Source organism: Ambystoma mexicanum, chromosome 6p (assembly GCF_040938575.1).
Source record: "Ambystoma mexicanum isolate Mex_15411 chromosome 6p, UKY_AmexF1_1, whole genome shotgun sequence".
In the NCBI taxonomy this organism is placed as follows: Eukaryota; Metazoa; Chordata; class Amphibia; order Caudata; family Ambystomatidae; genus Ambystoma; species Ambystoma mexicanum.
Genome location: NC_090935.1, coordinates 494,858,301 through 494,875,307, shown reverse-complemented (window position 1 = coordinate 494,875,307; position 17,007 = coordinate 494,858,301). Strand labels below are relative to the sequence as shown.

At 43.8% G+C, this 17,007-nt stretch overlaps 1 protein-coding gene across 2 annotated transcripts in view; it reads right to left on the bottom strand.

Annotated features, from left to right (window-relative positions):
• The window catches only part of MAP3K1 (mitogen-activated protein kinase kinase kinase 1), a 752,184-nt gene that overhangs the window by 225,705 nt on the left and 509,472 nt on the right, over window positions 1–17,007 (bottom strand). For both annotated transcript variants that reach the window (XM_069627298.1, XM_069627297.1), the window contains exons 13-14: window positions 10,779–10,968; window positions 4,990–6,277 (exon numbers count right to left, since the gene is read on the bottom strand). In XM_069627298.1, coding sequence (XP_069483399.1) covers window positions 4,990–6,277; window positions 10,779–10,968 — 1,478 coding nt within the window. The remainder of the gene's footprint in view (window positions 1–4,989; window positions 6,278–10,778; window positions 10,969–17,007) is intronic.

The following is a 17,007-nucleotide window of genomic DNA, read 5'->3' as shown; positions in this document are numbered from 1 at the left end:
CTGCGGAAAATGTGCAGTATGACAATGGACAAAGTTTCCACAAACAGTGTAATAGTATTCGAAAGATGGAAAAAATGCATCAAAAGGCAGAAATTCAATATTTTCAGGTGCAAATTTAGGAAATGTAGGAAACTCTGAGCAAATTGCATCCATATCTGAAAACCTGAAATGTGAAACGAGCAAGCTGTGTAAATGTACATTTTGTTTTTACAGTATACCTACAATATCTTTTATTATGTCACATCTGTGGACAAAATATTACAGTGCCTAATTTAGACAATTCTAACATCTAGCATTGTGGTTTGGCTCTTCGTTGGCAAGACATACTCTCAACTTGGCTCTCTGAATGTGTTGGCTTGCCCACCTCTACTACTACATTGGTTCCAGGAAAGGAACTTGTTTACTTTGTCTACCTTTGATATGTACACAAACCGCTGACAACACTAAAACTAAACAAAATCACAATCAAGAGGAACATGCATTATATCGGATGTTGGCAACCTGAAGCCCTCCAGATGTTTTGGCCTCCAACTTCCATGATCCCTCATTGTTAAGACATCAATCCTATGTTTGGGGAGTCTATGACCCTCAACCTTCTGCTTTTGAACCTTACTTCTCCCTGCCATTAGGTAAATGGTACTGAGTAGCACCTAAGGAACCCAAGGCCCACAGCCCCCTCCACAGGTTTTATGGAATAGGTTGGCGGTTGCACTTTAGTATTGGCGTCACCAAGTGTGGAAGCCATTTTACTGTATTCGTAGCCCAACAGGCCACCAGTGCATGTTTAAAATCCTGCTCTTTGCCATTTTCTAGAATATGGCTCACTTTTTTCAGGGTAACCACAAGGTGGCATTGAAACAGCCATTAAAATCATGTGGGCTCCTTGTGAACCCACAACAGCAGACACCATACTGGTTTTAACTTATTTGGGCCAGTTTAGGTCCCCCAAGATCAGCCAAATTCACCCCCACAGGAGGTGAGGGGTAAAGTGGCAGTTCTACTGACCAAGCCTTCTAGTGACTGATGGGCAGGCCTATGACTGGCCCATTTGTACAATGGTAATTGGGCTCTGCCTGGCCCCTGCCACCCTCAATTCCTGTTCTGTTGCTTGGAGAAAGCAGAGCTGCTTACAGACTAAAAGGAGATGTCCCACCTGATTAATGTCATTTAAAGCCCTTACTCAGCTATACTGGCTGGGCCAGAGGCTTGCGCATATCCCGGTTCGGCTTTTTTGCCTCTGGAGTACCCTGCTATTTCCCCACATCTGCTGGGTCGAGTCCTCCACACTGGAAAGGTTTTCTGGGAAGTTTAACAGCAGGATCTTCAGCTTGGATGTCACCATCCAGAAGAGGGTTGACCCCTCACTACCCCCGCCATAGCTTCACATTGGGGCATCAGAGGGTGCCTCCAGCCAGTATCCCCATCCTGGGATCATTTGCTGCTGTGCTGCCTTCATCCTTTGTCCACCAAGTTGCCGGAAGCCATCTTCGCGTGTTTCCAAGTCTTCCTCGTTGAGTTTTTCCATTTCATGCTTGAAGCCAGACGTTGTAGCCAGACCCTTTGTATATTTCCTTACCCATCTCAAGCTCAAGGTGCAAAGCCCCTGGGGGTACCAAATCCTGGAAACTGCACCCAACAAAAGATACCATATACTTACTGGGTTGATTCAATTACCCTAAAGGGTCCCACTGGGGCTTCTATTTGATCCATAGACACCTGGACCTCTTCTTCGAGGTCTCTTTTGGCCTTCCCTAGAGTATTTTGCCACGGAATCCACACCTGTGGGATAAGATGGACCAGCTTTCACTAAAGTGGATGGGCCCATTGACCTTCTCATTGTTTCCTGTGGAACTTTCAACCAGCTCTGGAGCACTCCTACATTGACTGAGGGCACATGCTTGCCTCTGGACATTTTTCCAACACCCACAAGGGGTTCAGTGAGCTCTGGACAAAGGATTGCAATTTGTGTACTTCCCTGTAATTTATAATGAATGTTTAAAGTCATGCTCTGCATTTCTCCAATGTTCAATGCATTTTAAACATTTTAACAAATTTTAGCGATAGTAAATATTTTCCAGGAAATGTATTGAGAAGATAACTGCGGCCAAACAGGTATCATTAATTCTTGTAAGCTTTTGGCTATAGTTTGTAAATGTCTCCTACCTTCTATGGATATGATTGTTTGAGATATTTTTCCAGGTGTATGCCAAATCCCCTCTACCTGGGAGAACCCCCAGACTTTTTGCTGGACTCTTGGACAGTTTTTCTTGTTCTCCTGAATTAGGGGAGCCTTTTTTCCCCCATCATTTATTCTTTTTGCTCCGGCCATGGGAACCCCGTTCATGATGTTTTTACTTTATTTTATGGAGTCCTGCTTTCCAACATACTTTTTAAGGCATCTGTTTCACTTTTGCAACACACAGCACACTTTATGCAGTGTTGATGGGAGTCCTTTGGGCTCTCCTTTTTTATATTCTTCTATTTTCCTGAAGCACTACTGTTCTCAAGGCTAGAGGGATACTTTTTATCCTCCTTTGCTTTTCCTTTTGCGAGATCAGCAACCACCCTGTATGGAGTGGTTGCCTTGTATCCCCTTTCTCACTGCTCCTGTAACTTTTCTGTTGCAGTGAAAGGCATACATAATTGGCTGGTGGCAATGGACGTGCCCTACCAATTTTTGTGCATTTTTCCTACCCTTGCAGTGTTCAAAGCCATGGTAGTGCACTGAAGGGTCACCATTTACCCAAAATTGTGCCCCCTTCTTTTTCATTCACAATTTCTTGTGTGCTTGTCCTTACCTCGTCCCTCTACTAACTTGGGTGTGGGAGATCCTTGTTTGAGGTTTGTCTTCTGGGGAATACTTTGGGAAGCCCGTCAAGCCTCCAGAGTGCTTGTGAAGACATGAAACTAGGAGGAGGCTGAAACGCTGCAGCCCTTTGCCTTCTGGCATGCCTGCCTGGATCCAGTTCCAATTGGGAGCCTGGCTGTCCTAAAAGGACAGTCACTAACCAAAGTTTAAATGATGCATGACTACTTACTGGCTGGGTTGCTGGATAAAAGGCGAGGATCCTGAGGCAAAAGACAAGTCAACCACTCAAACAGAAGAACTGAAGAAGACTACCAGAGACGCCTGCAGCAACTTCCAGCAACCGGTGAAGACCGCTGCTATTCAGACTCCATTTCTGAATTGTCAGGGAAGCGAACGACTACCTCCCTTGTACTGGTGAGCATAATCAGTTCTAAGACAACCTGCAATTTACGCCATCCCAACAAAACGCTGCGACCTTCCTAGGATGCAATCCGCCAATACCCTGGGACCTGCAACCATCCTGCAGTGCATTTTCTTCCCGCAAACAAACTCTCCCAAAACTTTGGTGGACTCCTTTCGGACCTCTAGAGGCAAGATTTCCTCTCAAAGTCCCCTCAGCAGAGTGTAGGAACGAGCAGGTGAGGTGAATAGTTTGACCGAGAACCATTCCACATTGGAGTCTGTGAAAAGGCACCAAAACTACAGACTGACGTTGGAGCACGAAGAATCTTTTGCTGAAAGTCCTTTCTCTCGACTGCTGCTGCAACATCCCTTCCAGTCTCTCCTTTCGTAAACATGACCGAGTAACAGAAGTCCGGTTGCAACGCTGCTGCACTGTGAAAGAATCCAGCTGCATCTTCTTCAACACTCCTCAGGTGCTGTGGGGCTGATGGTAGAACATACATTGAGTCATTCTGTTGCTCCTTTGTTTCTGGAGTGCCGAGTCTGGTGTTTGGGTGTTCGCCCACACCGTTCGCCCAGGCCCAACGCTTGTGTGCCCATAGGGAGCCTTTCCCAAAGTCCCAGAAACCTTTTTGACCAACAAAAGCCCTATACTTATTTGTAATGGAAGAATCCTCTGGAACCTTGCCTTTTCTGCATCTGTGCCTCATCTGCGTTACCTCCAATCTGACCTTGAAGAACTCGTACCTAGATGGGGATGGACCCCTTAAGACCTCTGAAAAGTAATACAAGTCTTTTAAAGTACTGACCTGCTATTGTTGGTGTTGCTTAACCTTTTTATTCCTAGAACAGAACATTTTCTATAACAAGCGATTTTACTTACCTTTGAACTGTGCTCAATTAACTGTATAATTCTTAATTTATGGTTTACTCACATGAAGTAGTGCATTGGCTTTCTATTGCATTATTAGTTTGAAATAGCACTTATCAGAATATAACTTTACTGTGTGTATATAAAATAAATAACTTTTACTATAACTACAAGTGTGTAAGGCCTATTTATTTACTAAGTTCATTGTACTTACCTACAGCTCACATCGCGCTCCCAAGATAAGCCTGGATGCTCTACCATTCTAAAAAAACCTTATGTAGTATAGACTTTTAGTAGAAATTGGGGCTCTGTATTCCAAGGAATAGTTTAATATAAAGTCTTACCACATGCATTTGCATTTGTTTTAAAAAGCCTCCCTGTGGTAGTAGGAGCACATATAGAAAGTCGGATAAGGAGAGTTTTTTTAGACATCTAATGCCTTTTATTATATACTGGGTATCTCTTTAATAATGAGTATTATACCGTACGTACTTATTTGACCTGACAGATGTCCATATGATTTAAGAGAGTATATATTTTCCAGTATATCAGTGTGTTGTATTTTCTAGAGACGTATTTGTCAGCCTGCTACCTGTAACTGACAGTTAAGCATTGCTGCTACAATACCTACCTTAAAATGAGATTCAGCTTCACTTTCTAGTCAGGTGTGTTAGCCCCCATTAGGGGCAGTTGCTACAGTGCCCTTAATGCTGCCCTTCCACTCATCGAATATGCTGGCGGGGGCTGATATGGGATGGACCCCAAAAGCATCTGCAGTGATGCAGGAAACACACCACTGCCTGAGATACACATATACAGCATGCTATATATCATGGAATCAAAACAAAACATCCTCTTCTAAATGTTTTAGAATGAAAATGACAGGAAAATAAATCTTAACACTTACATCCTTCTGAATAATAATGATATCTTCTCCGTTTTCAACCTGTAGTTGAGGAATAACTGGAAGGGCATCTTGGGATGCTGACATTGCCATTGCAATATTCAATGCTTCTTCCTCTTCAGCTTCCATCTTTTCCTTGCACTTCTGATTATGATCCACATCATCTTTGTAGGTGTCATCACTTTCTGATCTTTCAGGAGAAAGAACTGCAACTTCCGACTTGAATGTCACAGTATTGTCGCTTTCAGACATGGATGCCTCTAGCAGGTCCTCAATACTTGAATGGAGTTCAGCATTTGCATTCAGTTGGCTCTTTTCATCCACTGGTGTGAACACAGAGTCCTCGCTTGGTATAATAGCATTTCCACTACTACCACCACTACTCCTACTACTACTACTACTGTCACTTTGTAAAAGATTGAGATCAAGAGTCAAATTGCTTTTTGAAACTTCTCCGTGTTTGCTGGGGTCTCCAGGAGAAGGACGGGATGGTTTTGGCCTGTGTATCTGAGGGGATGGCAAGGGCCTTACCTGTGTAAAGATTGGGGAAAGTTTATCAGGGTCTTTACTACCTGATGAATTGTTCTGCATTTGTAGGGAAAGCCGTCTCTGGGTTTGAGGAGATGTGGAGGTTAATTTAGAGGGTGCAAACCCCTGAGGTCTGGGTTTAGTCACATCTGTTACAGGACCAGCTGGCACAGATGGGGTAGAGGGAGATGGTAACGTTGGGAAAGGTGTTGGGGGATGAGCAGATGAGGGAGAGTTCAAACACTGGCTGTGTGGTCTGCGCTTTGTCTGAACCGATGGCTTTGGTTGCTCTGTGGTATCCGATGAAAGTGGAGGACCTGTGTAAGTGCCCGTCAGTTTAGCAACATTCTCTGGACTTCCACCAAGTTTCAAATTGTCAAGTGCTGTTCCGATTTTACCAGTTAATTGAACAGTATTCAGTGGGGAATTATTTGCTGTAGTTTCAGGAGAGTTTACTGGAGCAGAAGGCTGTGAAAAGCCCTCATGCCTCCCTTCGAAAGTTTGAGAATTTTCAATCCCCATTTGAATTGCTTCAACGATTTCCATTTCTTCTGCAATGGCCATCAAACGTCGACGCATCCGTGCATAATGAGTGGAGCTAGTCACACTCAACATATCTAACAGTTTCACATAGACATGTGGCACTCTTGCAACCATTCTGGCAGCACTTAGAAACACCCTCCGTGACAGCTTTCCAACCATAGAGTGAGAATTATCGATGGACAGCAGAGCAAAATTCAAAAGGGAGAGTAGCTTCTTATACCTGTAAAAAAGGCAATAAACAAGAGAATATCAAATATAATACAAGTGGAAAATTGCTATGGTAACCCGCATGCACAGAAAACTCTTTGGTGAAGTGCTGTACAAAATTGACCAGTAACTACCATTACTCTTTGAAGTAACCTGAAAATATCTCGCTGCACAATCCAATGCTGGTTCAAAAAGTGGATTTAGGCTAGGGAAGTGCCACGGAGTGCACTGTCCCATTTTGGGAAACATTTTCACTTTAATGCTTTCTCTCCATATGCGTCTATGGAAACCCCTAACTTGTGTAGTTTTTTTTGTATTGATCTCTACTTTTGAAGGCAAGTGAAGCCTTTTTATTTCACTTGCCTTGCTAAACTGATCTGTTTGGAGGCAGGGATCAGTCCCTATGGCTATGTGTGCAGGTGAACCCTGTTCTCCATTGTGGAATTCGTTTTTACACTGCACTTCCACCTTACAGTGAGGTGAGGTTTTGTTTTTCTCAACTTTGTGGTTACTTGCATGATGTGCCCAGGACGGGTTGGTGGGAACAAACCTTTGTATACTGTGTTTTTTTATTGTCTCATGCATTTTTTTTTTTACTTTCAACTTAATTCCTTTTAGAGCACCACATACTCAAATGGCTCATTCCCCCATCATATATTTGGCTTTCTTCCTGCCCTCTCAATGCCGAATTTGCCACATAAGGGAAGTCCTTTCCCAGAGAAAGCTTCAGCGGCTGGGGCTGTCCAGTCCCAGTCCACATTAACGCCAAACTGTGTGTGTTGCTGTGCCGTTGTGGTGGCCAGAGGCTGTCCATGATTAGACAACCCCTTCCAGTTGGAATGGTGAAAAGCGTTACCATTGGTGTGCTTGGAGGCGACTAAAGCTCGAATCCAGGATAAAAAGGTGGACTTTTGCAGCCATTCAATAGATCGTCAATGACGGCAAGACTTCCATGTCATGTTACTGGGTTTTATAGAGTGCTCGTACGCCAAAGCATCATGGTGCTAAAGAACATCAGGACGAAAGTTATTTAAAACAGAAAGGTTTTTAGTAGCCAACTGAAGCCGACATGGTCTGGGGTAGCCCAAATTGTGAACAGTAGGGCGTTCCATAGCTTGGCCGCCGCAACTGAGAAAGACCGGCCGCCCATTTGAGCGTGCTCGAACCGAAGGATGATCAGCAGTCACGCACTCAGATCTTAGTGAACATGCAGGTACATAATGTTGTAATTTCTCCTGCAGGTATTCCTGTCCCAAGCCACAGAAGGTGCGCTGGACAATACAAAAGTACTTTTAAGATAATCCGCTTCTGCATTGGCAATCAGAGCAACGCCCGCAAAACTGGGAAAGCGTGTGCGCCAGAGGCCTTGTTAGTGGCCATGCAGGCCGCTGAGTTCTGAAACAGCTGAAGCCAGTGGATAATATAAGCGGCCTGGGCCAGGAACAGGTAGTTACAATAGTTGAGCCGGCTTAGTACCAGGGACGACACTACAGAGGGCAAAGGTTCTCCAGTAGAAAAGGGAGAACTGTTTTAAATATTTTAAGCTGGAAATAGCCAGATGTACATACTGAGCTGACCTGGGCTGTGGCTGAAAGGGATTCTGAAAACAGGAATCCCAGATTCCTGGCTACCGGGACAGGTATCGGACAGGAGCCTAGCTCCAACGGGCAGAAAGCAGCAGACCAGAGACATGAAGGGGGCTGGGGGGGAAGAGGACAAAGAGAGCCACGAGGGGGCAGGGGGAGGGGGGCAAAGGACCCACTTCCAGGATCTCGGTTTCGTCCCCATTGAGTTTCAGCCACTTTCTCCCCATCCAGTCACTCACTCACATCCCTGCAGCTCGGCCGCGGTGTATGGCTTGTTAAGGTCCAGCCAGTCAATTTGGGTGTCATCCACATAGGAGTATGATCGAAAGCCATGGGACCGGATGAGGAGCAGAAGACGCTGAATATAAATATTAAAGAGTGCAGGGGACAGTGCAGAACCATGAGGGACACCGCAAACAAGTTTAAGAGAACACAAGAGGAAAGACCCCAGCAAAAGAACTTGTGACCTGTCGGACAAATGACGAGAACCAAGCAAGCCCCTGATCCAAAAGGCCAGCCCGAGGGAGACGCAGCAGCAAGGTAGGGTGGTCAACCGTATCAAAGGCCGCTTGAGATCTAATGAGATCAGGGCCCATGTTCCTCCCTGATCCACTAATCTGGTTAGGTTGTCCATGACCGAAACCAGGACCCTTTCCGTGCCCCGGCCTGGGCAGAAGCCAGATTGAAACATGTCCAAAAAGTGGGATTTTTCTAAGAAGTCTATGAGGAGAGGGGAGATTAGAGATTCAAGCAGTTTCATCAGAAATGGAAGCAATGAGATTGGGTGAAAATTAGCCGAGATCGCAGGGTCAAGAGAGGGCTTTTTAAGTAAGGCGATAAACCGATATTGTTTCAAATCAGCTGGGATCAAGCCAGTTGAGCAAGAATGGTTGACTGCTGTACATGGCCACGGGGCAAGGTGAAGTATAATCTCCTGCAGGAAGAGGAGGAGCATGCCCTTGAAGACCCAAAATTCACTGTTTCAGCCAACCAGCACTGTCTTCAATCACCCTTGTGAAACCTTGCTCCTTTGCCGATCTTCAAAAAGCCTTCATTGGTGCCTTCACCCCCGGCCGAGTGGGGATAACAAGTCTGGAGCTCTGCTTGAGGACCCTGCCCTTGGAAGCCGTCAGAAGTGTCTCAGAACCATCCTGTGGATGGACAAGCTTGTTCATGGGCTATCCCGCTGTAACGACATTGTCCAGAGTTTGGACATGGGACTAAGCAGACACCCGACTTGTGTAACAAGTGCCACCCCCCCCTGCAGTTGCAGTTCTCCAGCACGAAGAGGGGCCTTGCAGGACCAGCTTCTTTGTTTCCACCACAAGGGTTTTATTCCACCGTTCAATTGCAGTGGTCATCGCTGTCTTCCGCCTACATCATGCCCCGAGATCCTTCAAGGTATACCGCAATGTGGTGGACCTTTCTTTCTCATGCTAGGGTCGTCCCACCGTTCAGAGCCAGGAACACTCGGAGCAGAACTGACGATTAGTTAGACCCAAATCCCCAAAGCCTAAGGTACCTCTTCACCAGCAACTGCAATCTCCAATAGAGTCAAGCCACAAGGTCAGTGAGCCCAGCAAATTCAAGAGGCCCTGACGTGTCCCCTGAGAACATCCGAGTACAGGGGTGAGTTAACATATCTGTTTCGAAGTCCTCCTCACCACAGGGTTTAACGGGTGTAAAGTCCTTGCCTTTCCTCTCCCTTGCCGGACCACTCCCACACTCCAAATCTACACCTTGCTGCTCAGTCACAGTAGAGTTTGGCAAGACATTAGTGTCTTTTCCCGTTCACCAGAATAGGGTGCCTCTAATATGCTGTCCACAGGGCCGATTTTGAGAATACATTTTACATGCGCCTTCTAGAACCCTGTTCGCCCTTGATTCAGGACAGTTTACAATCCCTGGATTTGTAATAGCCAGTTAGGGGAAATTGTGACTTTTCACATCTAGGAGCTTAGGGTATTATTTGCCTAGTGAACTGCCATCTTCCTGAATTTTGAAGAAAAAAAAAGCCAAGGCGTTCCCCACAAATACTCATCTTTTCCCATCAATTAAACTACCTGCACTTTATAAATAAACAATAACAAGGAAATTGACAACGCTCTTCAGGCTAATTCTTTTTAGGATTGGCATATAGTATCTACATGCTAAACTACACACTGGTATATTACTTTTAGATACAAGAGACAGCCACTTAAACACTTGTTTCCCTGTTGGAGGCCCAGAACATTTGCATGGGTGCAGATTTCTTAAAGATTTTAGGTGAACTCATGAAGAATTAACAGACATGTGCAGGCAGTATTTGGTACAGTTTTGATAAGTGGTAATGGCAGGCCCATTTCCAAGTTGTATTTTATTGGGTAAGAAATATACAACAAGAATCATTTTTCAGATATTTGAAGCTTTTCAATATGTAATATTTTCAATCTTGTAATCTTATGTTCTGCCACTTGAATCCTGTTAAATCCTAAGCCTTAAATCTTGACTAAGTGTGCCCTGAAAAAAATGTATTTCTGCTCACTGAAAGGGAGCTTGGTGAATCGTTCTGACATCTCCGACTCTACATAGGAGCACAGCAGTTTAGGTAAGAACGTTTCAGACAAGGTGAATAATAAAACAGAAGTTGTTCTAAGGCTCAACAGTCCTAGCATCTTTTAATTGACTCTGAGAGTTCCCTTTCTTTACCCTTCGTGGACTGAACCGTGTACAACTTAAACATATGTAATATATATAACCTAAATAAATTACCACACAAAAAGGAACCAGGAATGCAAGCAAGTAAAGAGCAGCTGGGATAAGACTGAACATTTAAAAAAAAAATGCTTTGTGCACACATCTGGTTGTATTTCTATAAAGCTGCATTATTGAGCAAGAGGGTGAGCCCCACAAGCATTATTATCAATATGCATTGTGCCTTGGAAATACCTGTCCGCTACAGCATCAGCCTGCAAGATTTCACCACTGATTACGTGAGGGTAAAACTCATCTGGAAACTCCAATAGTAGTCTGTCTATGAGACAGAGACGTCCAAGAAGTGCTTGCCAGTTGTTAGACTCGGGTTGGGTTCCAAGAATGCAATTTAAGACATACTCCACACCCCCAATTCCAATGGATCCTAAAACAGGTAAGATAATGCCAAACACATTTGAGAGACGTTATAGCAATGTGGATAGTATTACTGGAGCATAGAAATAATGAGAAAAGTAGTGTTACAAAACATAGCCATGCCACATTGTTCAGGTTGGTAACATCATTTCTTTACAACCTTTGCCATACTTTCCCAGCAGCGACCATTGTTCTGGAATAGCCACAAATCCATTTCACAACATTTCAAACCACAAAACACTTGCTACAGTGAAAAGGAATAAACTAGACTATTACAGATCAGAGAGGATGTAAGGGAAATGCTGATCTACAACTAGGCTGAAAAAATGTGTATTGCATTCTTGAAATGTTTCCAATCATTTGACCAGCAGTACTATGAAAATATGCATATTTATGAGGGAACCAGTCCAAGCAATCAACACAAGACACTTGCTTTTACATGGTATATGCCCTGTAGTGGTGCATTCAGTGATACAAGGTTCTAGGACTAGGGAAAAACAAGAACATGGTGTAGCAAAATGAGCCAATTCCCTTGATTAAGTGGGTGTGAGTAGTAAAATCAGTATTTCTGATGCAGTGCTGACACACAGAAAAAGCAATAAAAGCCGACAGATTGGGCGTTGAGTGTTAGGGTAGAAGGAATAAGTTACTTACCTGTAACTCCGGTTCTCCAGCACTGATATCTTTCATGGACTTGCATGCTCTTGAATATTACCCCTCGTCACGCTGGGAATCCTCTAACATTAAAGTAGTTTAACTTTATGTTTCTAAAATGCTTGTCACTTTAGTGTTGTATTAGAGTAATTCTGAATTGAATCATACTGTCCACAGCCAATTAGACAGGTCCCCTTGGCTCCACCCCCTGGTGTCCATCTTCAGATTTGGCATTTGATTCTTTTCTTCAAAGACTTCTAAAACATTGTGCAAAGACTTTTCTACTTACCTACCAGAAATGCTTCATCCTATATAAGACTTTGCCCATTGACATTGGCATAGCCTGTTATACTGAATGACTCTGCTGTGGGGATCCAAAAGTATTTGCCTGCTTAAGAATATTTGTGGTCTCTTGTCCTAATAATCTTTTCTTTTTACCAACGTAAAACAGTATTCTGAATGCAAACAGTAAGATATTAATGTCCCCAGCACCCTAGCTATTGAAGTCACCTGAGGATGTAGAGTGTGTCTATAGGCTATCCCAAATGGGTCTTTACTTGTTTAGAAACTAAGAGTGTACAGTATTGAAGTGTATTTGTGTGTTACTATTATATTGCTCCCTTCTGAAGAATGCTTATTCCAACTGACTGATACATTTATTATTTTTTATTCCAGAAACCTTGTGTGTAAGAGTTTATCTGAATACTTGTCACTGTGAATCTCTGTATAACTCCCCTACAGCTCACACTGACCCCTCTTGAGATAAGCCTGGCTACTCAACATGCTACCAAACTGTGTAGTACAAGCTTATTCCAAAGGTTGGGTTTCCTATACCTGTAGTCAGAGTTGTTTGTAGTGTTCCCAGAGGGTACTGCATACAAACTTTGCCTAACAGAAACCCTTTGTGTATCCAACCAAGGCTCCAGCATGTCTGTGAAAGCAGGAAGTGAGGGAGTCCAAAGCTCTGCAGCCCTTTGTCTTCCAGTCTGTCTGAAAGGAACTAGTTCCTACTGGGGAGCTGGCTGTCCTGATTGGACAGCTAGCCGCCCCTTCCTGTAAACTGCAGGGAGCATTTTCAGAGGTTGTGTTGTGTTCCTGATTTTTTTTTAAAAATGATCCTGGAAGCTGCAGACAAGTCGACCTCTGGAACCAAATGCAAAGAGGAAGATGAAGAAAAGATGGCTGTAACTGATTGAAGCGACCAGAGAGCCTGCTGTGTAATCAGAGCCTGCTTTAAACCTTCTTCCCAAGCGACCAGGGGGTCCCGAAAATGACGACTCCTCCCAAGAGGCTGTTGATACCACTAGTCTCAAGATGACCTGTATTTCGAGCCATCCCTTGACAATCTGTGACCTTGCTGGTTTACAAGCCGCCAATACCCAGGGACCTCAAGCCGTGTGCGATGCATGGTCTTCTGAAGTCTGATTACTGCCTAAACTTTGGTGGACTCCTGCTGGACCTCCAGAGACACGATTAGAATCCTTGAAGTCCCCACACCAGAGTGCAGCACTGAGAGAGTGAAGAGAATCCAGCCAGCGATATTCATTCGTCATCAGGTACCTGTAAAAAGGCGCCAAATATGCAGAGCTGTTGGAAGCCTTGAAGAATCCTTTGTTGGAAGCCTTCCTGTCAACTGCTGTTGCCAGTTTCCCTTCAGTGTGTTTCTTCAATCACCAGACCAAGATTCCAAGGACTGTATCCCGTGCTGTTGCCTCTGGAAGACGACCATCTCCAAGCTCATCTTCTTAGCTGAGGTACTGTGTTGGCTTGGGTAATATTTACATCAAGTCCTGTGTCGATCATGTGTGGCTGAGGGGGCGATTCATGTGGTTGGGAGTTTGCCCATACCATTCGCCCAGGCCTAATGGTGGAACGCATATAGGGAGCCTTCTTTTAAGTTCCCTGAACACTTTTCACTAACTGAAGCTGATGCTTACTTATATGAAGAGATATCTTCTGCATATCTGACTTTCCTGCATCTGAACCCTATCCTGACCTGCCTACAGCTGGCTCCTAGACCAATAGGGTCCCTCTTCTGCTGCTGAGAAAACTCATGCCCTAGAATAGGGAAGGACTTTAAATGATGAGGCCTCTTTCTAGAAATTACAACAAGTGTTGAAAGTATCTACTTGTAAAAGTGCAAGTGTATCCATTCTTAACAGACTAAGTTACAAAGTGTCCTGGAGTGATTACTTTAGTCGTTTACTGCCCTTCTCGAAAGTATAGAAGTTATTGTACTTATTGTACTTGCTTTGAACTGTGGTTCACACTTTTAAAAAGTAATAGTGCTGGTATTCTTTCATCATTTCTAAACTGAATGAGTGTATAAGCACACCAACAGGTTTTACTCACCTTTGATATCTGTGTGTGCTTCTAAATGTGTACGATTGAGCTTTGCTTCCCCTGATCTGCTATAGTGCCTTTCTAAAAAAGTCTTGAAGTTCTTACTTGTCTTAAGAGTTGCATACTGCCCCTCTAAAAAGAATACAGGTCCTTACTTACCTTCAACTGCTGATTGCCTTTCTTAAAAGTCTGCTAGAGTTTCCCCTCAACTTAGATTTGTATTCTACACTTCTGAAAAGTATACTTGCTTAAACGGTCTATTCCTGTACTATAAATAGTGTAATAAAATCATCTACCAATAGGCTTAACTTACCTTGAATAGCTTCTGCAATTCTTAAAAGTTTAACTGGATTGTGCGGTCCCTGAATTGCTTTAGTGCACTTCTAAAATAGCTAATGTGCTCATACTTATCCACGAGTAGCTGACTGACCCCCCCCCCCCCCTAGAAAGTACTACTGGTAGTGTAACTGTATCCATTCTTAACAGAAGAAAGTTACATATGTTGCAAGAGATACTTGTAACAGTGTGGGTCTAATTAAGTGATTCTGTATTGGAATAACAATAGGGTCTGCTGCCCTTGATTTACTTATTGTATTCTGAAAGTATAACTAACCCCCAAGATTAGAACATCGCCATTCTGAATGCATTAATAGGTTTGACTCACCTTGACTGGCTAAAGGCTATTATGAATGTCCAAAGAAACACTGGGCCTCATTACAAGTTTGCCGGTCCGGTAGTAACAGTGCGCTGGTGCATCCAACCTCCGCATTCCCATTGAGCCCTGAATGGGAATGGGGAGTAATTATTACCGGCACCCTGCAATGGGGATGTACCAGGTCCAGTGGGGCTGGAATGCCCCGGTACATCCCCATTGCCGGGTGCTGGTAAAAAAACGACCTCGGCAGCAGCCATGCCGGTAATTACTGGCACGACTATCGCCAATATCGTAATGAGGCCCACTGTATTGTAAACCTAAATGGTATATTTAAATGCAAGTAGGACCAGATAAATCTTGGGGAATTAAGTTCTATAACGTATCAAACACAATTATAAAAAGGGATACATGCCAAAGTATAACCTTACTAAGAATAGTAATCAGCAGTTCAAGGCGAGTCAACCCTATTACACATTCAGAATAGAATCTGCTATTTTTGGGGAGTAAAACCAGGTTAGATATACTTTTAGAATATAGTCAGTAATTATAGGGTAGTAGACCCTGCCAATCATGCACTGACACTCAGTTATGAAATCACAGTGACACTGTTACAAGTATACTCCTTGCAAGATTACCTTTTAGAACTCAGGTCAGAGATAGTAAAAGCAACTCATACTTTCTGGAGAGGCCTTAAGCTACTCAATGACCAGTACTAACACAATAACTACTTCTGAATGCACTTAGTAATTCAAGGAAAGTAAAAACCCAATTACACCTTAAGAAATATCCAATGTATTTCAAGGTAAGTAATGGACCGTATGACTATTTTGGAAATGCTCTAAGAAGATTCAGGCGAGGCACAACCCAGTGTTACAAGTTTAGAAGTGTAGCAGCTGTTCAAGGTAAGTAAGGAACCATATACTTTTAAGAGGGGCTACAAACACCTGAGAGGCAAGTATTGACTCAAGGACTGTTTTAGGTCTGTATAAAGCAGATCAGGGAAAGTAACAAACTATGGTACACTTTAAGAAGAGCACAATGATATTCAATGTAGGTAAACCCTATTGGTAAACTTTTACACTCATTCAGTTAAACAATGATAAACAGTACCAACACTTTACTTTCCAAAAGGGGGGAACCCCCATTCAAAGTAAGTAAAGCAACGTATACACTTTTTAGAGGGCACACTGCAACTCAAAGGTAAGTATAACTTAAGGACAATTTGTAACTTTTTTCACAGAAATACAGTTACCACACTAATTCTTTAAGCAAGTAAGTACATTTACATGTGTTATACTTTTCAAGACAGAAGCCTTTTCTTATCCAGTCTATTGCACGAGTTCTCTCAGCGGCAGAAGAGGGACCGTAGTGGTCTAGGTGCCAGCTGTAGGTAGGTTGAGATAGGTTTCAGTTGCAGGACAGTCAAAGTTCGATAGGGGATCTTCAACAAGTATTTACTTTTAGAGTTAAAGCGTTCAGGGACTTCTGAGAAGGCTCCCTATATGGGAGCATGTGTTAATATCCCCGCAAAAATATCGCCGTACAAAAATATCGCCATATTTTTTCTGGAATATTAAGGCATGGAACCTGTGGGGGACACCCCCGCAACATTTTGAAAGGAGCGGGGGACACCCCCGCAATTCCCGCTACCAAAAACTCCAAAAATTATCCCCCCCAAAAATATTGCCTATTGCCCTTCCAGACGACCATATATACGGCGATATTGTTGGTGGGGATAATATGAAGTGATATCCCCTATGTGTTCCAGCAAAAGGCCTGGGCAAGTGGTATGGGCAAACTCTGAACACCACAAATCACTCACTAAGTATGACAGGATACACACCAGACTTAAGGTAAGTAATACCCAAGCCCACACAGTACCTTAGGAGAAAAGAAGAGCTTCTGGGCGGATGCCTTTAGGATGCAGCAGCACAGGAGCCAGTGCCTGGATACTTGGTCTTGAGATGAAAGAACTGGACACTAGATGCAAACTTGCTGCAGCAGTCGAGGGATGCTTCCAGCAAAGGTTTCTTCACCGATTCTCACAGCTCTGGATTTGGTGCCTTTTTACAGGAGCCAGATGAAGAACGAATATCGCTTGTAAGATTCTCTTCACTCTCTCGGTCCACTCTGGTGAGAGCCCTTCAGGGATTCGAATTGTGCCTCTGGAGAGCCAGGAGGCGGCCACCAAAGTTTCAGACAGATTCGGGCCAGAAGACCATGCACCACACAATATCTCGAGGTCCCAGGAGTATTGCAGCACGTCGTGGAATGGCTCAAATGCAGGTCTTCTTGCGACTAGTGGATCTCGCAAGCCTCTTGGTAGGAGTCGTCGTGTTCAGGACAACCAGGTCAATTGGAAGGAAGCATTACAACAGGCTCCGGTTACACAGCAGG